The sequence below is a fragment of the Anastrepha ludens genome, chromosome 2, assembly GCF_028408465.1.
Source record: "Anastrepha ludens isolate Willacy chromosome 2, idAnaLude1.1, whole genome shotgun sequence".
Classification (NCBI taxonomy): domain Eukaryota; kingdom Metazoa; phylum Arthropoda; class Insecta; order Diptera; family Tephritidae; genus Anastrepha; species Anastrepha ludens.
In genome coordinates, this window is record NC_071498.1 from 152089832 (window position 1) to 152116028 (window position 26197).

Here is a 26197-nt window from a genome sequence, read left to right on the forward strand (position 1 = left end):
AGAGCATCCCGAAGCCATTCAAGAACAGCCTAACATCCATTGAAAACAACCGTTTGGTGCGGCCTACGGACTGGAGGAATCATCGGCCCATATTTCTTCAAAGGCACGGCGGGCGCCAATGTAACAGTGAATGGCGAACGCTAACGCACCATCATAAACGACTTATCACGAGAATGGCGCTGGACTGGAACCCGCAAGGGAGCGAAGGTCGCTATCGGCCAAAGAATATCAGCTCAGTCCATAAGTTCGTGCGTTTTTTCAAAGTGGTTTTAAAATTAATGAAAAAGATGTTAATCAATAATATATTTTTCCTCATTATTTACAATGTCTTCCCAACGTTTAGGCAAATTTTGAATTCCCTGCTCAAAAAATTTTTTGTTCTTGGAGCCAAAATACGCTTCGAGGAGTAGTGCTTGTTCTCGTTACTCATATGGGAATGAAGTCCACGAAAAAGGTGATAATCACAAGGTGCAATATCCGGAGAGTTTGGTGGATGCGGCATTAGCTCCCATCCGAGCTCGTTCAGCTTGCCTAATGTTTGCCTTGCGGTATTAGGTCTTGCGTTATCACTAAAGACGGTCGATTTTTGTTAAGTGCCTCATTCAGGTTTGATAGCTAATGGGAATAATATAATTAGCAGTTATCGTCTGGTTTGGTTCAGTTTGCTTTAGTTCATAATAAACAATACCGGCCATATCGAACCAAATCGACAGGAGAATCTTCTTGGAGTGAAGGCCATCTCTTGGGGTCGGTTCTGGTGTTTCATCTTTTTCTAACCATTGGCGTTTGCGAACAGGATTATGGTAAAGGACCCATTTTTCATCACCAGTAACAATACGGTTCAAAAAACTTTAATTTTGAAGCCGTTGCAGTAGCTGAGAACACACATTCACTCTCTGCTGAAGGTTGGCGACGGAAAGTCTATGCGGAACTCATTTTCCCAGCTGAACCAAGTGTCTGTGAACTGTTCCATGCGATGAATTTAACCTCTGAGCTATTATATCGACTGTCAAATTTGGCTCAGTTTCCACGAGTTCGAGCAAGGCGTCGGAGTTAAAGACTTCAGGGCGACCAGCGCGCATTTTATTTTTTAACAACACGTGCTTCTATCCGCGATTAAAATCACTTGTTGAATGCTCAATATATCAAAAAAAATATCAATAGTTCCGTTATATTCCGCGAATAATCTTTTGTATGCAAAAATCGTACAAAAGTGAAATTATGGGTAAAATACGCACGAACTTATGGACTGACCTGATACTTTGAGAAGTCGATGTTTCGCGAGCTAAGAGATGGCAACATCACAACGACAACCGTGTTCGACAGAAGTCTTGTCGAGCCCCTATGCTCCCGAGCGGAGTGAACAAGGAAAAAAGAAATATTTTTATAAAAAAATTATTAAAAAAATTTTGTAGGAAAAAATTTTTAAAAAAGTATAAAAAAATGAAGTTACTTAATTATATCGACACAAGTGTGGAAATAAAGGGCCTTTCAAAAGACGCGCAAAAATTTAGATGCCTTCAGGTTTCACTATACAGAAAATGTAGTGCTTGACAATTTTATGTGAAAAATTACATAATTTAAATGGCCACTCCATGAGCACATCTGCAGGAAAAACCTGTCAAACAGTCGATTCATGAATGCCTAGTTGTAGGGAACACTTTGCGCTATAGCAGCGATATTCTCAACAGTACTTCCAGTTTTTGATATGCCAATAATTTATCCTATTTATTTATTTCTTATCTATCTTTGAACCAGTTTCTTCAAAACTTTGAACCATCTTTTGAGTTTTCAACTCATTCGCAGGATTTTTTAAATTTTTTTATAACTAGCGCTTACAACCTTTTGGGTATTTGGCCGAGTTCCACTTCTTATTTTCATGTGCGTCTTGATGTTGTTCAACAAATGGAGAAGCCGGCAGTTTTAAGCACAGATTTTTTTAAGAGGAGCTTTTGCATTGCAGAAATACACCCGAAGGCTTGTAATTGCTTACCGAGGGGCGACCGCTATTACAAAAAACAGTTTTCTATCATTTTGGCGTTTCGTGCACGGAGATTCGAACCTACGCACATCCGAATGGCAGTCCCGCACCAACCCATTCGGCTACGGCGGCCGCCCGGACATTTACATCCACCAAAAAACGCACCAATTTGCGTTCGGCTATTTTCATAATAAGTTTCAATAAATTTAACGCCTGGTTCTATAGTCTAAAATTGTACATCTGCTTACATGACAAATATCAACTAAAGATATAAAAAAGGTATTGCTTAAGAATTATTCACTACGGACATCTAGGCGTCACTTTGGAAATGCCCTTTGCAGCGTCTCGTAAAGAATGATGATCACTTTTTATATGTCGCGCTTATTCTTAATCCAAAACAAGTTTTGTGCAATTCAAGGCTTTTCTTAACCACCCAGAACTGAAACCATTGAAATTAAAAAAATTTTTTTTTGCAAAATTAAAAAAAAAATATTCAAAAATTGTATTACCGAATTTGGCAATATCTTCCACCCCACGTTGTTTGCTTGCCGCATTCAATTAATTAAAACTAACTAAAACAGCAAATAAATATAAACACAGGATATCAACATTCCGCTAGAGTAAATAAACAAACCAACGAATAAGCGAAAACGACAGGTGCTGAAAACCCATCAAAGGCAAAACAAGCCTTCACTGTTATTGATACTCTCACACCCTGCCGAGCAAGAAATTTAACAAACAAATTAGCTAATCAAAAACTTAAACGCTTTAAAACTTAGAAATTCCCATTAGTCGAATTTTCTTGTAGGTTTTTTTCGGTGTCTCATAGTGAAGTGCGAGCAACAACAACCACATAGATGGTTATTTGAAAACCTTTGGCGTAATGCTTATCTGCTTTACACGTGTACGTACACGGGTAAGTGCTTGTAACGGTAAATTGACTGAAACGAAGGCAGCAGGAAACTAACAAGTACGAAAGTAGCAAAGAAAATAAGAAAAACTAAAATTGAAACGCGGAAAATCCTCGATTGCGCCAATCTGTAATCACGCAAGCCATCTCGCCACAAACTTGAAGCACTTTTCCTTTCGGCTTGCAGAAACTTTTTTGGTTTGCCATACATAGCTCAAGGTGGTAGCAACAATGTAAACTGTTTAATGCAAAATTTGCGTGCGGTATTGTTGAAGCTTTTCACCCAACAGCAACAACATTCGTATGTCCATATGCATGTAGATATTACAAATACACCCATTATAAAGGTTCGAGTTGTTAAATCCAAAATTCAAAATTTAAATTTTACTTTTACTGCCACACACACATTTACATACACATGAACACACACTTTACGCTCGCTGTCTTTACTTCAGATTTGTTTTTGTTGCACTTGTTTTTTTTACATCCTCCAGCCACCACTTGATTCTATTGATTCTAACGCTAAAATTAGCGTTTCGCGCGTTCGTATTTGGCCGCTTTTTCCAAGCACCGAAAAATTGCTTTGAAGCACTACCGAATTGTGTCAGCGTTGCTACACCACTGAGCAAGTTGTTGACGCTGCACAAAGCCAAGCACCTCATGGAGTCTACGAGTGTACTAACAAAAGTACTAATAAAAATTATGTTGTTGTGTTGTTTGGAGCATCCGGCGCCATACAAACCAGTCGCCGAGAGCCGCTTGTACGTCGGCTGCTCAAAGAAAAATAGTACACACACTTTTTTGGCTAAACAATAGTGGCGGGCGGCAATGCAGCCTCCTTCTCCCAACCACTACAACGTTTGTGCAACACTATTCAACAAACGATTTCACTATGCCTGCTGGAAACTGTCATACGGTGTTCTATTTGCAGTGATCAACTATGCATTTTTTTAGAAATCCAATCGGTTGGTCTAGGGATGTTCCGATAACCGGTTGATGGATACCAAATATTTATTATGAATATCAAAACCATAGGAGGAGTGCCAAGAAATTCCATAAATCGATTGAAATGTCTTCTACATAAAAATAAGCAAACCATTAAAAAAATAAAGCTTTACGAAATGGAGATAAAGTTCCCGCGATTAAATATGGAAAAATGTCTATTATGGTTTGGGGTGCCTTTCAAGTGAAGAAGTAGGAGACTATTTAGGTGTTTATTGACAACACAATGCACGCCAACCCAGAGGCCCGAAAAAATGATGATTTTCAACAATTTTTTTTTTTGCTGGTCAATTCCTTTATTTTACAAAAACAAAAACATAGCATTAATACATCATATTTCGACCTACCTTTAGCAAATTAAACAAAAAATATAATTGTAAAAGATATCTCTGTATGTGTGCAGTTCGTTTCTCCAGAAGACCCTTGCGGTGATCATCACAAGTCCTTGGAGATTCATCTAAAATCAGGCGGTCAAAAAAATTAGTTTTATGAATAGATAATCTTGTGTCTGATCGAAGCTTTTTTTCAAAATTAACAATATAGCGGCCTCAGGAAATACTTTTCAGATTTTCGAGAAAAAACCCGACAATTGGTTATTTAAAAAAAATCGAAATTTTTGAAAAAAAATCATTCGATCGGGCACAAGTTTTTTATGTTTTTCAAAATCTGTAAAAATTTGATTGAAATCTTACAAAGCGGTTTTTAAGTTTTGAGAAAAACGCTTTCAAAGTTTAGCTGCTTGCTCTCGAACGCTCCGGAGCGCCCGAGCACCCGAGCGCCCTTTGTTAATTGTTGAATAATTCGAAAAGTATTTGTTTGATTCACTTTAAATTTTCACACAATATTTTTAATATATTAAACTTTAAGAAAATGTGAAAAAATCCAATATCGTTAAAGTTCTGACTACCCCTAACCCCTTAAATATATTGAAAAAAAAACTTAGTCGGCTAAAATAAAAATGAAATACACATTGTGTACTTAATAAAAAAACCTGGATTACAGTTGGCAGAAACAGTTTATTGACAGTGTCGAAAAAGTGTGTTATATGTTTTTGTTGCTTTAGTTGTTGTTTTTTTTTTATTGGTTCCGTTTAAATGCTATGAACAAATACATATGAATCACTACAAAAAACAATCAAGGATAAATAAAAAGTGCTATTTTTTCTATTAAAATAATTTATTTTCAATAACAAAACTCATTCTTGACATACTGTTTGTTATTTCATATATTTTTTCCAATGCGCATTCATTAAAGGTGGAGACAGTAGACCAACAGCTCTGTTCCGTACGTTTGATTGTCAAAGCAAAGTATTGAAAAACTAGAAAACAAATAATCAATTCGCCTTACTTCATTCTGAGCTGACAGCCACATGGGCATGGCGAAAGAAAAAAACAACTCAGCTGATTTACCAACACCACCGTTAAAAGATTCGCCTTAATTTTGTCTATGCGGTCACCAAAATCGAGTCGTTTTTTGCATGACTACCTTCGATTGATCCGGATTCTCATATTATAACTATATCAAATTATAAAAAAGTTTCTTATCTAATAATAGGTCGCCCCTTAGCATGCAACAAAAAAACCATTTCGTGTTCGGGGGCAATATAAAGCTGTAAAGCTGAATTCGGCAGAATTCTGATTCCCAATCTCATGTTATGGCAGCTGAAGTTACTTTCAAGATGTTCAATTCGAATAATTAAACCCTGTCATTTTTTTGTGGTGTAACGCGTTTGGAGACTGCAGTAAGCTATTAAAGAAGAGGGTCAGCTACGTGTATGTGGCTCCAAAAGTAGTGGTACGCCTATGGTGTGGCCAAGATCTGAGCGTTACCCACTTCTCAGTGATTATGAAGGAATCAGCTGATTGGCTGACATAGCCAGAGTCATGACAGCGGTATGTATACGATAAACTTAGAACGTTGCTGATATACAAACAAAATTAGCACAGCCTACGCTCATGTCACATAAACAACGACTGATTTGGCAAGTGTGTGAATACGTGTGAAATGAGCAGACAGAAATCTGCTGCCGAATCGCCGGGGACGTGGTAGCAGAAGTTACTCGCTCAATTTTGCTTCGGATGGCTAAATCTGGTAAGCTATCATCCTTGCGTCTTCGGTTTTTATAATCTCAAAGCTCATCTAAACCGTGGGACAAATCAGTATTTTCTTTGCAGCTGGTTTGACTAGTTAGTTGAAGAGGTGTTTTCACTATGTGCTTAAAAACTTGTAATACAAAACCAGATTTATATTATATATTAATTGTCATTCAAAATCATCATTCAAAAATACCGTCTGATAATATATTTCAAAAACATGTAGCATATATATTTGTCCCAAAAACGTGACATTTGCAGAACATTTTAGCACGACCTCGTTTTAGAGGATATCCCTTAGAACTGGATGACGAGTGTAAAAATTGCGATCTTTTATAACACAAAATTAAAATTTTGCTTAGGTTACTCTAAACATTTATTCTCCATAGAAAGGAAGGCAAAACAAATGTAAACATTACTCTAAAATTGATGCCGTCAAAACCTGAGAAGCGACCAGTGATACCGCGATCTGGCAACTTAATATCTCTAATGTAAATGTCGTCGTACCGTTACTTTGCTCTTAGCGAATTTGTCAATATAAACTGATTTTCGTGACGTCACCCTTGCGCGATTTGTGATCGGTATGACCAGATTACCATTTTCGTAACTTGAGTTTGAATTGCTCTCGCAGCTGCAGTGTTGCCTAATTTTGAATATAAAAAATGCCAATTTAAAGAAAAGAGAATACCAAATTTTTATTGAAATACTTAAACAACTTTGTGAGAAATTAATTTTTTTTCTAATAGCGGTCGTCCCTCGGCAGGAATGGTAAACCTCCGAGGGTATTTCTGCCATGAAAAAATTCCTCATAAAAATAATTTGCCGTTCGGAGTCGTCTTAAAACTAGAACAACGAACAACACAAATAGGAGGATGAGCTCGGCAAACACCTAAAGAAATGTACGCATTAATTATTTATTTTATTAATGAACTTTAATTATCTTTTCTGTGTCCGTTTTTTTACCAAATAAATATGTTATAGTTACGTACAATAGACCGTATTAAAAAAAACAGAGTTTTAAAAATATATCCCTATATTTAAAATTTATGTTAATTTAATTTCTTAAATTAAATTAAAAACAGGACGAAAACATATTTTTGCTATATTTGAGGTTATGTAACCAGATAAGGTCCTTTTTCAACAAGGTCGTTTTGGTTTCTTCAGTAGTGCCTGATATTTTATATTACCTGGTATTTTTTATTCTTATTTTTGTATTTTTTATTTAAGCCCTATGGCTTTAAATCGTAAATGAATTCAGTAAATTCAAAGGCTTTTTATAAAAAGGTTTTAAAGGTTAAAAAGATTTGAGCGAATAAAATCCAATATTCTTGCATAACTTCAAAAAGAGCAAAACATTAGATTTGCACATAAAATTTTATAGGAATCTACAAGTTTTCGCAGCATAATGAAAAAGTGGCCTTTTTTAACCTCTTTTTTTTAAATAATACAATTTTACAATTATACAGTTTTAATAGCTTTAAATTAAAAGCCGAAACAAATACCAAACTCAAAAATTGTCGCAATTTGGGTATAAAAAAAGCACTAAACTTATTGCGTAGAGCAAATGGTTAGCAACACTGCGTAACTACACCAAAGAAGTCAGGCACACTGATGTGCGCAATGTTGTTTCTATCATTCTTGTAGACTAGTGTACTCTGTATTTGCTTGTTTCGTTCTCTCCTTAAAAGGTTCTCTCTTTCTTTCTATTTCTAGCTTTACACACTACTTCTCTCGCACTCAACGCACAATTGCCACTCAAGCGGCAAAGATGTCGCTCTGTTTTGATTTTGTTGTTACTCGTAAAGGTAGTGGTATTTTTTGTTGTTATCATTCAAATGCTTTTGCGTTATACTCCATAAATGCTCGACTATTGCTTTGTACACACACACACATGCATATGTACATGGAGTATGGTAGCACCTCAGACGCACTTCGTTTAGTGGTCTACTTGTCTGGCGCCCGAACGACTTTATTGGCAAGACAATTTGCTGGTGTATGTCGGCGACTTTTTCCATTCCTTAGAATTGGAGGAAAATTGTGGTAGTACCGCACAATTTTTGCAATTTTCATTTTCCTTTAAAGCCAAATGTAGCGCTACAGCCCATTTCATGTTTTATATCAGCCGCATCCTCAGGTCCCTTGAGCTGCTTGCAATTTAATTGAGTGCTTTCGGTATCTGCTCTTTTTGTTCCCTATTTCGATTGCAGATTTATAGATAAATTAAAAACATTTGAATGTTTTTGTCATTGTTTACAAGTTTCCTGTTGGTAGAAGGAGTCATTCTAAAAATCACTACGTTTGATGAGGATCTTTCTTCTTTTCCTTACAAATTTGACAAACTTTTTATATCTCTTCCCAAAAAGGTTAGCAAATTAGTTGTAAGATTATTTGTAAGCCCTTACTTACACTGCAGAGCATTTTCTCTTGAGTTGCGATGCATTGAGTACGGATAAAATTCATACTCTTCCTCTTCCGGATCTCTTAAGATTCGTTAATGAATCCAAAAGATTCGCGGAAGAGTGACCACCAACCACTTTCTCCGTCTTACCATCAATACTGTATATATTTTCTCTCTCTGCTCAATCCACTGCAATCCATCCGGGTGTAGTACAATGGTCTTCCATTGTGCTTGGACTTGTCTAACCCCCCACAAATCTAATCCCATCTAAGCCCTTACTTAAATTACTATAACTAAAAATCCACAGTAATACAGATATTCAAGAAGGAGTTCTGGGTTGATGAAAGTGTGAGGCCTTATTAAGTTGATCATCTCATGTAAAAAAAAAGAGAGAGCGAAAGGTTTGTGGTCTGCCAAAGAAAGGACTAGAAACGGTACCCGAAGTACTGTCATTGAGAACTGGAGGTATGTATTTGCGCTATATACCCCCAGTATATGATCAAAAAGTACCGGGAATGTTTAATTTAAACGAACCGCGCACGTCGGAACCAGTCCCTATTTTTTTCTTATGTTGGTAGGGCTGTAAGTCACATATATGTCGCTATTTATCCATTTTGAAGCGTGTTAGAGATGCTATACGTCGATTGCAACGGCCGGAAATGTGGGCAAACAATTCTTGGATTTTGCATGATAGAGGAGATCAAAGAGAATGCGACGAAGGAGCTGAAGGCCATCCCTTCGTCGGCCTACCAGGGGTGTTTAGTAGACTGGGTTATACCTACCTTATCACATGTGGTTGCTTCAGACGAGTCATATTTTGAAGGAGATAAAATAAATTTGCCTTAAATTTAACTCTGTTTTGTTTTATTTAAACATTCCCGGTACTTTCTGGTCATAGGGTATGCAAATATACAAAGGTTTATTCAAAAGCAACGTCTAGATATCATCATAATCATTATTATAGTTCCCCGAGCTCCGCTGCGGAGCATAGAGCCAAAGAAAAATGTTTGCACTCCATTATATTCTCTGTTTTTGTTTTTACGTGCTCTCACGTCAGATTTTTGCTCATAGTTTTCATTTCACTTTCCATGCAACGGGCTTATGAGCCCCTAGATCTGCCTCCGTTCCACTGACTCCAGGGATTCCAGTCTAGTGCTTGTCTGCTGATCTCCGTACCTCCCATGCGTAGTGTATGGCCGAGCCACCTCCACTTGCGGTCTCTGATTTCATGCACGAGTGGGTTTTATTGGCATTGCCGGTGTGATATCCACAAAATGCATAGGATGTACCTCAGGCTGCAAATTACAAATATTTGCAGTTGAACGGTTTCTTCTAATAGACACTATGTTTCATAAGCATAGAGAAGGACAGACTTAGACCTAGAAAGACCCCGATGTTAGTCGTGAAAAATTCCTAGACCTTTTTTTATGTAATTTCTCAAGTTGGCAAACACACAATTTTGCACGATAAAACAAGACGGTAAATTTTTGAAACTTATTATGAAAATGTTCGTCGATCTCTAAGAACAACACATCGCAAAATTCGTAATTTTTTTGGAGGAAATAACCATCCGAATGACTTGACAATTTAAAGCTTCGTGAAAAATTTTCAAGAAACTGGTTCTGTGAAGGATAGAAAGAGGGCTAGCAGACCAAAATCTGAATATTCTGTAGGGAATATTGCTGCTGCAGCGCAAAGTGCTGCTGAAAAGCCTTCATCATCCATATCTCGTTCTAGATGTTCTCAACAATTAGGCATTCATGAATCGACTATTTGGCGGATTTTACCTGTACACGTGTCATGTTTCACATATAATTTTTAAGCGCCGTATTTGGATAAAAACGGATTTGGAATGGACGCAGGCTTATTGGGATTTCAAGCATGGAGGACACAGGCACGAAACCGAGACAATTGGAAGTATATGCTACAGCAGTCGAAGACCCGACCAGGGTTGTCCAGCCAACAATGATGATGATGATTTGAATAAAAACAGTGAATACTGAAAAAATTTTTTTTTTTTATTTATTATTTTAAAACAACATCTAGACTCTTTACATTCATAAGATATTTGAGCACGTATTTAAAGGCCCCATGACAGTTGTTTTCCATAATTTTTATTAGTAACATCAAATGCTGAACAGCCAGCCATTCGTATTTCTTCGACTTTTTGTAACATCGTCATTCTCTTTGACTATCTACTATGCACTCCTCACACTGCTCTTCTGAAACTGCTCTATTTTCTCACTTTATTATGACATCTAAAATTTATTCAATGCTACCTGAAGCTCCACAACCTCTTACCTCCATACAAACCTTATATTTTCGAAACTTAATTCAATGAAGAATACGAAATTTTGCGTGCTAATGTACTGGGTTTTGCTTACGAGTGACCTTCGCAATGTAATTGGTTTATTATTTTGATTCTTGCAGTGAGTGGGCGAGTGACAGCAACAGGTGTTAATTTGATTGGGCGTGAAACTCTCTACTTTGTCAATCGAAAAATGTGGGCAAGGATAAAAAAAGCGCGATTTTTGGATTTTTTCTTAAATTTTAGTAAACATTTTGTTTAGCTAATCTTTGGTTATACTGGAGTGAGTGACATAATTATGAGATCAACGGATATTGATAAGTTTTGATTAAATATATTTTTTCAAATTAATTTTAATTATTCTTTTTACAAAACTTTATTTCAATCTATAAATAAAATCACATAAATCTAATTTTCATGCTTTTCAACGAGGACATGACATTTCTTTTTATATGGAGAAAATGCGCAACACAGTCAGGCGGAGAAATTATCAAAAATCAACGCGAATTTTAAGTCACTTCAAACTTGCTTTTTTTATACTATAATTTAATGTGATATTTTTTTTTTTTGGAAACTGCGATTATAAGGTTTTAATATTTGATGCAAAAGTTGCAAAAAAGTTGGCAACTAGGATTTACTTTATATGGTATTTGTTATAGAATTAATTGTATTTTTATAAAAAAAATTTAAATAAATAAATGTGAAATGCATATTAGGCGAAACTGGCTTACCTTCATTAAGGAAAAGGATATACGATACACTGATCCAACTGATATCCAAACTACTATATTTTCCGAACTCAAGTTTCCATATAATCATAGTTAGTGCTTCTAAGCACAGAGGAAACTATAAACTTATGTCCGCACTTCAAGTAAATCTGCACTGTGTAAGCAGTTTTTAATATAAATATAAAGGTTGTGAAAAAAGTCTTGCGGTATTTTTATTGAATTTTCAATTGTTCATAAAATTGGTTATAATGATGCGATTTAAGTCAAATATGCGCCGTTTTGTTCGATGACGAGTTCCCAACGAGATGCCAACTTTATAATGCCCCTCTTATAAAAGCTCGCTTCCCTATTGTCAAAAAACTCGGAGAGCCAATTTTCACAGGACTCTCTTGTGGACAACTTCCGACTACCAAGCTCGTTCGCCATGGACAGAAATAGGTGGTAATCACTTGGTGCGAGATCCGGACTATACGGCGGATGCAAAAGAACCTCCCATCCGAGCTCCCGGAGCTTCTGGCGCGTCACCAAAATGTGTGTGGCCTGGCGTTGTCCTGATGGAAGACAATTCGGCCTCTGCTGATCAAATATGGCCTCTTCTGCATGAGTGCTGCATTCAAGCGGTCCAGTTGTTGGCAGTACAGGTCCGAATTGAGCGTTTGGCCATAGGGGAGCAGCTCATAGTGGATGATTCCCTGCCATTCCCACCAAACACACAGAAGAACCTTCCTGGCCGTCAATCCAGGCTTGGCCACCGTCTGGGCAGCTTCACCGTTTTTCGACCACGACCGTTTGCGCTTCACGTTGTCGTAAGTGACCCACTTTTCATCGCCAGTCACCATCCGCTTCAAAAACGTGTCGATTTTGTTGCGATTCAGAAGCGATTCGCATGCATCCATACGGGCAAAAATGTTTTTTTGCGTCAAGTCGAGCTTCTTTTTGAATCCAAGCTTCTTCAAATGGTTTATAACGGTTTGATGACTCATGTCCAGCTCTTAGCCGATGCTACGGCTGCTACTATGCCGGTCTCTTTCGATCAATTCAGCGATTTTATCGCAATTTTCGACGACAGGCCTTCCGGACCGTGGCGCATCTTCGATCACCTCTGCACCAGAACGAAAACGTTGAAAAAATCGTTGTACGGTGGAAATGGAAACTGTATCGGGTCCATAAACTGCACAAATTTTTTTTGGAAATCGTTAATAACTTCAAACAAGGAAATTTTTTAACTATTTCCGATAGTTTTTCCTGCTGAGACGCAGTTGAAAACATACGCAACAGCTCAACAATAATAGTCAAGATCGGTTACCTTTGCATTACGTAGGTGGGGTGGCTGCCGCAATGACACACTTGGACCTTTCATAGGTCCATTGTGAAACCACTGGAACTTATCCTTACACTGTGGGCTACTTTTCAAAACATCCGGTAGCTTTAATAAACGAGCAAAGTTTCGTTAATTTTAGATGCGATATGCTCGCTACATCAATTAAAAAATGCCATGTCAAGAGTGTGGAGCCTCCTTGACGCTAAGCTTTCACACTCACATAAAAGGTATCTGACTGTTTCCACTTCTTCTGTATTTAGATAGCTTCTACAGAAATCGAAGTACGGGAGTCCTAACCTTCTAGCGTGGCTGCCTATCAGACAATGACCTATCATTTTTCTTATAGTTTCTCTGTTAAATCTTAACAAGCTTTTTGATCGACCGTTGTTCCATTTCGGTCATGCCTGTTTGCCTATGTAAATATTTTGAGAATTTATATTATAATTTTTAGTAGAGTGTAACTTGCGTCATTTAATATAACTTTAATACTAAGAACTTACATTCGGAGTCGATGGTTATTGTGCAATTAGGTTTAATATTTACATTTTTCCTAATAAATAATAATAATAATAATAATAAATAAATAGGCAAAATAGTCATAATGAGATGCTTTTATAATTTTGCAACTGAGTTTATTTGTGTGATATATACAATTAAATATCCATATATGAAGTATTTACATGTTGTAGTGCCTTTTAATACTAAAATGAATCAAAATTGGTATCTATAAACCCTAAGCGGCAATAGTATTGTACACTCGCATAATATCTACAAACATACATATATATACACTCCTTCTGTGGCCCTAATCCGCAACATTAACTAAAGGCAATCAACTCAAGGCAACTAACACGTGTCTCCGTATTTCTGTGGCCACAAACAATAACCACCTAAATCGACTTAGCTAAGAAAGAACTGAGATACATACGCAATAGCATTCTACTACTAAAACTACAAAGATGATATATATAGAGGGTGGTGCAAAATTGTTCACCCTATAGAAAGTTTTATAATTTTTCCATCTATATTTGACATTTGTAAACTAAACAGCTGCAGTATAGAAACTGAGAAGCAGCAGAGCCCGCAAAGGTCAAAATAAAGATTTTCATTACTCTAAGCAATTATTTTTCATTTAGTAAAAAAGGCATTCAAAAACAAAATTGGATAATTTATTTTGCGCCGCGTGAAATCCCTACCTTTCTAGTAATGATTTTTTGTGTAAAATATTTTACCTCCCATAAAATATGAAAATATATAAAGTGTTTTTTTTTAAATACAAAATTTTTGACTTAAGCGTTTATTGCTTGTGTCCATATATTTATCTCTTTGTTATACTCCTGTAGCAGAGTTCAACCACCGCTTCCATTTTAACATCAGCCAAATAATCTCAGTGGCGCCACTTTACGCTTCATGTTACTTTCCCCCATCCACAGCAGCCTTGCGCATCAATCGAAAAAGGACGAGTTGCCAACAGCGCCAGCTATTCTCAGCATAGAAATGTTATGTGAGATGTATTTTATCACTTGCAAAGTTATTTTTTTAGACGGTTTAGCTGTATTACATACACACACACACAAAATTTTATTAACTTTGAGGATAAGCATTAAAGTCAGTTCGGAGTTAAATTATCTGGTAACACTCCTTTTTATTTAGATGATAATATTTTACACATGGAATTTGTGACATATGAACGGCGTCTTCTTATAATGGCGGGTAATGTCAACATTTTTTCACTAACTGATCATAATAGGACGTATTATGTGCTAGGGTGCCCATATGTCGGCCTTTATCTCCAAACCAGCTGTTATTGTTACGTAGAAGGAGAGGGCGATTGTATAAAGGAGAAGCTGAAGAGGTAATGCCCTCAAATATACATACATACATATATTCAAAATATCGTGCATTCGTTGTATAGACAAAATGCGCAATACCGTTGAGGAGAAAAATTAACTCAAACCAACGAATATTGTAAGCCACTTCAAACTTGCGCTTTACTATAGTAACTTAATGGACTTAAAAAACAGCGTACCACATTTTTTTAATTATGTTTAAAAAGTTGAAATTTTGATGTTTTTTTGAGTTTTTATAAATCCTCTACAAAGTCCAAAGCCTTGAATTATACGGTATTTGCTATAGATTCAACTATATTAAAAAAGTATCAACAGTTGATCAAATTATCCTGTATTTATTATTGGAGGTTGAATTAGTTTTAAAGGTTTTTTTCGAAGATTTGGGGCTTTGTTGTGAAAAAACGGTACAAAATATTTTATTCGAAGTATTGGCCATCGCTACCTACAACTTTCGCCCATCTTTCGGGCAATTTCCGGATGCCGTTTCTCCAAAATTCTGGCCGCTGCTTGGCTATCCATGACTCAACCCATATTTTGGTAGCCTCGTACGAGGAGAACCGCTGGTCCGCCAAATCGAGACTCATATCCCGGAACAAATGATAATCGGAGGGAGCTATGTCTGGACTATACGGCGGGTGGGGTAACACTTCCCAGCCAAGCGTTCCAAGGTATTTTTTGACAGGTTGAGCAACATGCGGCCGAGCATTGTCATGTTGCAAAATAACCTTGTCGTGCCTTTTTACCGTTTCCGGCCGTTTTTCTTTCAATGCCCGGCTTAAACGCATCAATTGCAGTCGGTAACGATCCCCCGTGATTGTTTCGCCTGGTTGGAGCAGCTCAAAATATACGACGCCGACCTGATCCCACCAAATGCAGAGCATGATTTTCTTGCCGTGAATATTCTGCTTGGCCGTCGACGTTGATACGTGGCCGGGCAAACCCCATGATTTTTTGCGTTTTGGGTTATCGTAGTGGATCCATTTTTCGCCGCCAGTCACCACCCGATGCAAAAAACCCTTCCGATTTTGTCGCTCGATCAGCAATTCGCACGTAAAAAATCGCCGTTCGACGTCGCGCAGCTTCAACTCGTACGGGACCCAATGTCCTTGCTTTTGGATCATTCCCATCGCTTTTAGACGCTTGCAAACGGTTGATTTATCAACGCCCAATGATTCAGCAAGCTCTTCTTGGGTTTGGCACGAGTCCTCGTTTACCAATTCCCCCAATTCCGCGTCCTCGAACTTTTTGGGCTGGCCAAGACGCTCCTTGTCTTCGGTGTGAAAATCACCACTTTTGAATCGTCGAAACCAGTACTCACATGTTGAAATCGACGGAGTATGGTCTGGATAGGCCTCCTGCAGCAATTCACGGGCTTGGGCTGTATTTTTTTTCAAATTGAAGCAGAAAAGCAAAGCTTCCCGCAAATTGCGTTTCGACGGCACGAAAGTTGACATACTCGGAGCACGAAAACACTGCGTTGTTTATACTTCAGCGAAATGACAGATACTGATAAACAAAGCCTAGGGATGAGGCTTTGTCATGAATATATATTCAGTATTGCCAACACGATAGAGTGATAAATAGCGCCATCTGTGTGTCACCTTTAAAACTAATTCAACCTAAATATTATTCATTATTTTAACGGGGGGTGTACCCTATGATCAAAAAGTACCGGGAATGTTTAATTTAAACGAACCGCGCACGTGGGAACCGGTCCATATTTTTTTATTCTTATGTTGGTAGGACTGTAAGACTCACATCTGGCACTTTTTAGCGCCATCGGATCATTAGTTTCTGCCTGTACGTCGCAAATGGCTGGAAATGTGGCCAAACAGTTCTTGGATTTTGCATGATGATAACGCGCCATCGCACCGAGCCCAAATTGTGCTGGATTATTTGACCAAACACAAAGTAAATACCATCGTGCAAGCACCGTATTCACCTGATATGGCCCCGTGCGACTTCTTTTTGTTTCCCAGGTTGTAGTTACCACTTCGAGGAAGGAGATTTCAATCGATAGAGGAGATCAAAGAGAATGCGACGAAGGAGCTGAAGGACATACCTTCGTCGCCCTACCACGGGTGCATGAAGGACTGGGATAAACGTTGGCACATGTGTGTTGCTTCAGACGCTAAATATTTTGAAGGAGATAAAATAAATTTGCCTGAAATTTAACTCTGTTTTGTTTTATTTAAATATTCCCGATACTTTCTGATCATATATTAGACGGCTCAAAAAATTTGTTCTTGATGCTATCTATTAAATTTGTTCAATGGTCTATAAGACACCTATTTGTGAAGTGAAACTTCTTAGGCGCCGATGGACGAACAAGAATGGAGAGTAAAATTTCAAGGCCATGCAACGTTTTGGGCATTTTCGTTTCGCGAGGGAGAAAAAAGATATAACGTTAAAGAAAAGAAGAGAGAGAGAGCTATATATTATATATATCTTAGATACACTTTAGGCTATTTTTCCTGAGTTTTTCCTTGTGGTTACTAATTTTTAGTGAGAAATAACACTGCCTACTTTTTGGCGCTAGTTTGTTGGTGCAAACTTGTGGGAAATATATTTTTGGTGCCTACTTTCTGGCGTTTTATTTCCTTGCCTACTGTTTGGGGCGTTTTTTGGTTCCAATTTCTTTGCGGTGTTTTCTCGTGGTACCTACTTTTTGGCGCTTATTTCCGTTTCCTGGTTAGTGCTTGTGCGCACTATAAAGTGCTATCCATTCCGGCATCGGATTTATTGGTATTGCCTAGCGGTAATTTGTGCCGTTGCCGCGGTCCTAGAATCGCTGCGTTTGTGCGGGTGATAAACGTTCGAAGTAGTGCGCGTTGTTGCCACGGTTTGTGTCCGGCATTTACCTACACCGGTCGACTCTTCTCCGTTTTTTGTAAACTTTGTCTATTTGTATTATCTGCAAATGTTTTGAATTTACTTAGATATATATTCTTTCTCTCTCTCTCTTTCTCTCTCTCTCTCATTCTCTCTCGCGTCTCTCCCTCTTTCTTTGTCTGCCTTGAACTTTCACTTCTGTTATGTGTACTACGCTGCACGCACTTTTTTATTAGTATTTTTTGAAAAGACTTAAACTGACTTCTTGTCACCTTGTTACCTCTGCTTTGGAAAGGTCAGGTGAAAAAGACTTGGCTCCACTTAGTGTTTCAAATTGACGCCGGTTAGCGCGAGAAGAAACGACTGTTAAACTTGGCCAAAGTCGCTTAAGCGGTTATCGCGCTAATCAAAAGAAGAAAACTTAAACTGTTTTAATAGCCTCCAAATTTAGTTTTCGTATTTTTATTTTGTGAGCTCAGGGCCGATTTAATACTAGAAGAACAAATTATATTATTGCTTTTATTCATTTGACGATATTTCGTTCTCAATTAGAAGTCATCTTCAGGAGCTGATACCAAAATAAAAAACCACGATTAATATTTTTGTTTCTTAAAATTTAATTTTTAGTATTTTATTATTTTCATTTAGTATTTTATTATTTATTTTTTTATTTTTATTTTAGGTCAGGCGATTTTCTGGGTCCCTAGGGCTCATAGCTTTTTTAAAGCTATATCCTGTCCTTTGAAGTTTGCGTTTGGAATTAGAAATCACCTTAGGGAAGTGATATCAAAATAAAGTACGGAATAATTATTTTGTTTCTTATAATTTATTTTTTTTTTTTTATATCTTTTTTTTATTTTTCCACTTTTTTTTATTTTTAGGAGTTTTTCTGTGTCGCTATAAACAATAGCTTTGAAATTAATAGCCTTCAAATCAAGCGAAGATTAACATTTACCAACAAGTACTAAGTGCGCAATTGCGTGGTAAAGCGCTCTCTGGACAAACGGAAACAACACTTTACAGAGGCTCATCATCCCGTTGCTTCTGTATGGCGCCAGTCAATATGAACAGTCAAACAATCAGGTGCAGCCGCTCTTGGAGTTTTCGAGAGGAAAGTACTTAGCAAGATTTTTGGCCCTGTTCGCGTATAAGACGGTTACCGCATTCGAATGAACCACGCGCTGTATGAGCCACCTGGCGAGACATTATTCGGCAAGCTTTAACTGGGCAACGGGTTGTTACGGCCAATTAGATAGTAAATAAGAAGGGAAATCAAAATGGGAGATTAAATAATATCGACCCGTAAAAATTGTATAAAACATTACGGAGAAGTATCATACAAATAAATCAGTAGTCATCGTATGCGTATTTCCGAGGCGTATTTCCCTTTCTTGATTTTTACGGACGGAACACTGGCCTGTTCGATAATAGGATAGGTGGAATACGGAATTTAAGGTGTCCATTGTCGCCTTCTCACATTAGTTCACGTCATGATTGTTATCAAGAAGCAATCCAGGGAATACTTAGGCGAAACTGAAGGCTGTAAGCGTCTTCAACCATTCAACAGCAATAAAAAGCTCAATGGTAAATAATTTTCAACGCATTGCCGGCACGGGTAAATACTAAATAAAAAAACATAAAAAATAGGTGTGAAATTGTTTGGACATAGAGCAAATTTAAGAAAATTTTTTTGCCGTTCGGCCGCCGTAGCCGAATGGGTTGGTGCGTGACTATCATTCGGAATTCAGAGAGAGAACGTCGGTTCGAATCTCGGTGAAAGATCAAAATTAAGAAAAAGTCTTTTCTAATAGCAGTCGCCCCTCGGCAGGCAATGGCAAACTTCCGAGGGTATTTCTGCCATGAAAAAGCTCCTCATAAAAATATTTGCCTTTCGGAGTCGGCTTGAAACTGTAGGTCCCTCTATTTGTGGAACAACCTCAAGACGCACACAACAAATAGGAGGAGGAGCTCGGCCAAACACCCAAAAAGGGTGTACGCGCCAATTATGAAATAAAAATATATAATATACATAGTATACACTTGTGCTCACATAATTAAGTCACTTTTTCTTTTAACAATATTTTCTTAATATTTTTGTGGTGCCAAATTTTTTTCGTTAATCAAAATTTCAATAAAGTTATAGCGCATTTTGAAGAGCACGTCGTAGTTGCGTTTTATTAGCCGCACGGCAACTGCAGATGTCACAGCGAAAACGTTAAACGTGTTTTTCTCAAAACAACGTTTTTCTGATATATCAACTACCTACAGCAAATTCTATTTAACCTATTGATCTGAAATTTTTATCAGTTATTTCACACATCAGTAGTTCTGGCAGGTGCTACTTTCGTTTCTTTTTAGCCCTAACTTTCAGTACTACAGTCTGATTTCCACCCGAAAAACATACCTTCTTTTCAAAAGTCCGCCATTTTGTTATTTTTGAAAAAAAATAGCACCTGCCAGAATGACAAACCAGAATAATAATCAGTTTAACTTTTTCGTTTCAGATGACCTGAAGAGCCAAAATCCTGTTGACAAGCCACTTATTTTTTTTTTTTTAAGATGCTTACTTTGGTGGAACACTACTACAAAAAAATATTAAAAACACAAAATGTTTTTGTATACTATTTGATGTCAATAATAACATACTATAAAATCCAAACGATCGCATTTTATTTTCTTTAAAAAACAATTCCTAAAAACTATCTATAAAAAAATGAGTATTTCACCAGACTACTACCATAAAGTGCAAGTCTGAAGTCACTGGTAAGTTTTGCTGATTTTCCATAATTTTTCCCCTGATGGTGCTTAGCTCTTTCTCGATATAAAACAATGTCCTGTAATCAATATATCGAGAAAATTATAAGGAAATAATTATAAAAAATTAACGAGATTTTTCAGCAACTTCAGAGTTCCACTTTACTACAGTAAAATTCAGTAAGCTATGTATGTAAGCTGCATATGAAAAATATTAGATAACACTAGTCTACAAGGAAAAGTATCCGAAATAATTTAAACTAATATCTGCTTCTCTGTCCATGCAAAATTCGGATTGATAACTAAAATTAATTTATTAGTTTGAGTTTTCGAGATATCCTAACCTAAAAGTGCAAAAAACCCCATTTTTGCCCATATTTGAGGTTATGTAGCCTTGCAGATGTTTTCTTTCACCAAAATTAAAGGATGGCATCTTTAAATACAATCCTTCTTTTTTCAAATGGCGTTTTGTTTGCTCAAATATCATTTTTTTTCGCAGAGATATCGCATTTTGAAATTTTCATGTTTCGAAATTTTCCTACACCTGAAAATCGATTAAGATAACATAGACATGATATAGTCGCTTACTAATTTTCTTGGGTTTGAGGGCCTGAAATATATGGATTAATAGTATGTAAATTTGGAGTTTGTGGGAAAGCCTGCTTGCGGTTATGTGGGTTAGCCTGCTCGCGGTATGATAGGGATGGTTTCTAGGGGTTAGGGCTGTGTGTGACTCGGTACCCAAAGGTTAGATAGTGTAGGGATGTGTGAGACAAAATTTTAAGAAAAATAAGACTCAATTCAAGAAAATTAGTAATCGAATATATCATGTCTATGTTATCTTAATCGATTTTCAGGTGTAGGAAAATTTCGAAACATGAAAATTTCAAAATGCGATATCTCTGCGAAAAAAAAATGATATTTGAGCAAACAAAACGCCATTTGAAAAAAGAAGGATTGTATTTAAAGATGCCATCCTTTAATTTTGGTGAAAGAAAACATCTGCAAGGCTACATAACCTCAAATATGGGCAAAAATGGGGTTTTTTGCACTTTTAGGTTAGGATATCTCGAAAACTCAAACTAATAGAGCAATTCTGAGGCCAGATTTGGATTCAGCGCATCATAAACCTTCGGAAATATATAGTCTGGTTTCTGGGTCTGAATGTTGGTTAAATTTTGTCGGCCTGTGTAATTAAAAACCGTGGAATGGAGATAAAAAGTTTGTGGTATTTTTCTAATTTTCAAACTTATATCTGTATGATTTTAGTTAAACAGTGAGCTATAGATTAGGTTAGGTTAGGTTAGCCTGGTTGGCAATAAGCCACATATAGACCTTTTGGTCCCTAGCGATACCAGATGGAGACCGACTTCTATGAATACCGGAAGTAGACATCATGTAGGAGGTCAGCGCTTTTGGCGCTGGGAGATCCGCTTTTGAGACGTCCTCCAGACCCTCAAACTGTGGGGCTCCCAGGCATTTTAAATGCGTTTTTAATAATGCCGGACAAGCACACAGAAGGCGTTCTAAAGTTTCCTGAACATCCTCTCTACATTTCCTGCATTTGTCCGTGTTGGCAATCCCCATCTTGTGCGCATATGCAGCCAATAGATGATGACCTGTTAGCATACCTATGAGAGTTCTGCAGTCCTTTCGCGAGAGCGTAAGTACGAATTGAGTCAATTTTGTCGTTAGTTGCACACATAACTTTTGCCGTTTTGCATGTGGTCAGATTAGTTCACCTAGCTTTCACCTTTTCATGTAGTCGTCCATTTCATTGTATATAGTATTTAGTGGTTTTGGTATGCCGTTCTCTTGTTCAAAAGGTAGTCTAACAGCACTTTTTGCTATCTCATCTACCATTTCGTTCCCCATAATGCCTTTGTGACAAATACCCAATAGATATGCAGCCTTCTGTTTGCGGCTAGCCTTTCTATGGCCTCCCTGCTCCGTCGAACATTTTTGGACTTAATGCCATAGGAGCTTATTGCTTTTATTGCTGCTTGACTGTCCTTGACTTGAAAGCTAACTCATCGTGGTGGCGTAAAACTATAGGGCTGAAGATACATGCGTAACAGCCAGGGGCCGCAAATAAACAAGAAAAGGACAAAGGAATTGCTTAGCCTCTCAAGAGAAGATATCTCGAAGGTCGTGACTTGTGTTACCGGCCACTGGCTATTTGGAAGGCATTCCTTGAGACTAGGAGTATTCTCCCATGAATATTGAAAAAGATGTAGAGATGAGGAGGAGGAATAAAAAGTAGAGCACGTCCTTTGCAATTGTCCAGCCTTAGCTAAAATCAGAGCAGGTTGTCTCGGTAAACACTTTTGCAGTTCTCTTACAGAACTATCTGGCGCGGGGATTAGACTACCACTGCGCTTCATAAGAGCCTCAAAATGCTTTGATGAAAGTAAATAAACAAGGTTCCCGTGTCGCACAGTGGTATCACAACGGACCTGTGACCTAAGTGAGTTGGTCATAAGGAGCGACTACCACCATAACCTAACCCAACCTAAAACTATAGAGCTCTCCATTTATAGGAAGTTGGTGATATCAAAATACATAACACAAATTAGAAGAGACGCTTGCACAAGACACCTTTCAAGGATATACATATGCATCAGACTATTTTTATTATTATTATTTTATTATTCCGTAGATTTTATTAATAAGCAGATCTAAATTTAATTTTTATTTCGTTATACTTATACATACAACGAATGTACGTATGTATGTCAATGATTTTTATTACCAAAATTTTAAGTATTTATATCATTTGTTTACAATTCCATATCTTTTGTTGTGTTCTTGCCTGAGACTCATGAAAATCGGTGTATTTGCAAAGTCATTAAAAAGTGTTGATCTATGAGTGACTATAAAATGCTGGTCCTCTTTGATCTCACCAGTGCTCGTAATTGAAAACAATGTACATATTATATTTTACAAATATTTTTCGTATTTTTTTTTTCTTCATTGCGAACTGTGAACTAAACAACACATGGGCTGAAAAGTCCCGAGCATAGCAAAGAAAACACGTTTTCTTTGTTCAAAATTAGCTTTATTCATTAATGCAATTTCCCTCAAAAACAAAGCAATCATCCCAGCGCAGCTCTAATATTTCAATACCACTTTTGTAGAATGATTTATTTGTTGTCTCAAAATAGGACTCAGTTTCAGCGATAACCGCTTCATTCGAGCGAAATTTCTTACCGGCAGGTCTGCGAACAGACAGGCTGGAAGCCAAATCCGGCAGATACAGTGGATGTGGGAGCAATTCAAAGTTCAATTCAGGGGGTTTAGCCAACGGAAAACAGTGGGGCTCCCACTTTGACTGGAGCTTTCTCATAGTCAACTGCTCATGCAATATAAAGCCCAAACATTCTTTTGATATCTTTACGATGTCAGCTTACTCAAGCAACTTCACTTTTCGATCATTCAAAACTAATTTGTGGATTTTTTTGGACGTCCACAGCATTGTGCATCATCGGAGCCTTTACGACCACCTGTGACGTCAGAGAACCATCGTTTTATTGTTGTTTCTGATGGACAGCAATCCCAATAACATTTTTCAAGTTAGTATTTTTTTTCATCAAGAAGCAGTGTAAAATTAAAACACGAAATTCTTGTTGACCGTTTGTTTTGAAAATAACAAATGTAGCTTCACTCTTAGCCAATATCTGACGAACTAATGAATAGAATATCATAAAATTTTAGCAGCTGTCTTTTTAAGGTTAGTAAGTACGTAGGTGAAATGGCTGAAGTGCCAGTCTGGCACTCCTCAAGTAGTACTAAAGAGCCATTTTGATACCATTATGAGACCTCCAACAGGCAGATATCTACAGCCAGCCAGAACCTAGCGATTGATTGGGTTTAGGTTGGCGCACGGCCCCAGGCTGTCGAAGTAAGAGCACCCAGTGACCTTAGTCATCTATCTGCCAAACCCGGACCTTTACAGAGAAAATTCTCTACAGTCTCCTTCTCTGAAAGGCCTCACAGCTTCTGCAATGGGGGTTAAATGGTAACCCTAGGTTTTCCGCGTGTGTGCCAATCGTGCAGTGAACGGTTAACACAGCTACGAGTTTGGAAATTGAATGGCGAGTAGTTCAAAGGACTTCCCGAGTCCTTCGTATATCGTATTGGGAGCTAACGGTTTTCGAAATAGCACATGAAGAAATGGAGCTCCTTCTTTTCTGCGCTTTCCTGAGAAATAATTTGTACAGTTCCCCTTTAACAACTATCAGGGGGATGCCGATGACCGGGTAGGAGATCTCTGAGGCCAATTCAGTCCCCTTCATGGGTAGCTCATCAGCAATTTCATTTCCCTCTATGTTCATATGTCCTGGAACCCAGATCAGAAAAATGTTACCTGCACACCCAGGAGATGGGACCTCTTCCTTACAAGAGTTTACTAATTTCGTTCTGCACCATGGCGTTGTCAGAGCCTTGATCGCGGCTTGACTATCCGAGAAAGTAAAATATCTCCCTCCCTCCCGCGTTCCCTAAGCATTTTGCATGCCCGCAGGATCGCAAAGACTTCTAGCAGTGTTCGGTAGTTTAAAAGAGATAGATAAATTTGACAAATTAGACAAATTGGCTGATTTAGAGAAAACCACTGCTTCGACTCCCGACTCCATCTTGGAACCGTCAGTGAAGACAGAGATGCAAGCTTCAGTGCAGATTTTCCGCACGATCCAATCCTGCTCATTTAGAAAGATTACTCTAGCACGACCCTCAATATCCAATTTGCGGATAGAGAGATCTGTTCGAAGTTCAGAGAAATACGGTGTTAACTGCCCGAAAAAGCTTTAAGGTTAGTACTAAGAAAAAGAGGTTAATGCTAGTTTTATTGCATGCCATCTATGTTAGGCTCGTGACTTTTCACCCCATATGTTATTAAGCGAACAATTTATATTTTTAAGATAAACTTTCGCACACAAAGTGAACCACCCTAACGTAAACACTAACTCATGTTTTCATTTCTCATAACGAAAAACGTTTTAACTGAAAAATATTATATGAACAATACTACAGTGTACCTACGATTACAAAAGGGGAATAATGGGATAGTCCGTGGCAGCGCCCCATACCGCGGTAAGGTCACAGTTGCTCTCGAAGACGGTCAGGTATTCGAGAGAGAAACTCCATTAGCGATGCACATGTTTTAAATCTCTGCACCATTCAGTCCTCGGCTCGATTCCAAGCACACCATCACTTGAGAATTGGTTGCGTTTTAGTTTTTGTAAAGTCTCCAAGAACCTATCCAACATGGTTGAACCTTAGATAGCATAGCTCCTTGGTTCATTGACGCTACTCAAGCCCTTTTCTCGACCTCAATACCGTCTTCCATTTTGCTATTGCTCACATGCGGGACTATTTCATCTAATTCATTGAATTCTACAGCGGGGCTTGAAACTGAAATTTGAAAAGGTCGAGCCAAGGATCACCAGGAGATTTGGTGGCTCCTAAAACACACAGGCTAAAAAGCCCATTGTATTCAGAGCTCTGGAAAGAGGGAAGATAATCAAGAAGGGACGGAGGAAAGTATCAGAGAAAGAGATAGGAAAGAATAGAGACAGAGATAGAGATAGTTAATCCAGTGAGAATTTTCCAGATTCTTTGGCAAATCTGTAGATATCCTTCAGTTTTAGAGAACGAATATTACTCATTCTCACGACATCGGAACCCAAAACTCGTAGCCGTGCTCTAGCAAAGGCAGGACACTCACAGAGAAAGTGCTCAGAGCTATCCACCTCCTCCAAGCAAGAGAGGCAGGCATTGATGACGCCTCAATGATTCCACTGGTGATCATATGCTGACCCATGGGTTGTGTCCTGTAACGATACCGACCATCAACCGAACGTCTTGCCATCCAAGTTTTTGTAGAAAGTTTGACAGTTTTCTGTTCGGACTTGTCACAAAACACTTTGTAGTTCTGCAGCGTTCTAGGCCGGACCATCTCTTTTTATGTAGATTGCCTACATAATCGCTGATCCAATTCATGATTCCTGCTGAACTGATTC

The 26197-nt window shown here is 37.8% G+C and overlaps 1 protein-coding gene across 14 annotated transcripts in view; it reads right to left on the reverse strand.

Annotated features, from left to right (window-relative positions):
* The window catches only part of LOC128855610 (uncharacterized), a 99850-nt gene that overhangs the window by 56004 nt on the left and 17649 nt on the right, over window positions 1–26197 (reverse strand). For 5 of the 14 annotated variants that reach the window (XM_054090656.1, XM_054090654.1, XM_054090651.1 and 2 more), the window contains exon 1: window positions 3342–3530. The exons of 1 other annotated variant lie outside the window; for it this stretch is intronic. Coding sequence is in view for 1 of the 13 variants with exons in the window: in XM_054090657.1 (XP_053946632.1) it covers window positions 3308–3311 (4 nt within the window). In the remaining 12 variants the exon portion in view is untranslated. Of the gene's footprint in view, window positions 1–3307; window positions 3531–26197 lie in introns of those variants that run through there. 8 more of the 14 variants (XM_054090657.1, XM_054090655.1, XM_054090652.1 and 5 more) reach the window with 3 other exon arrangements.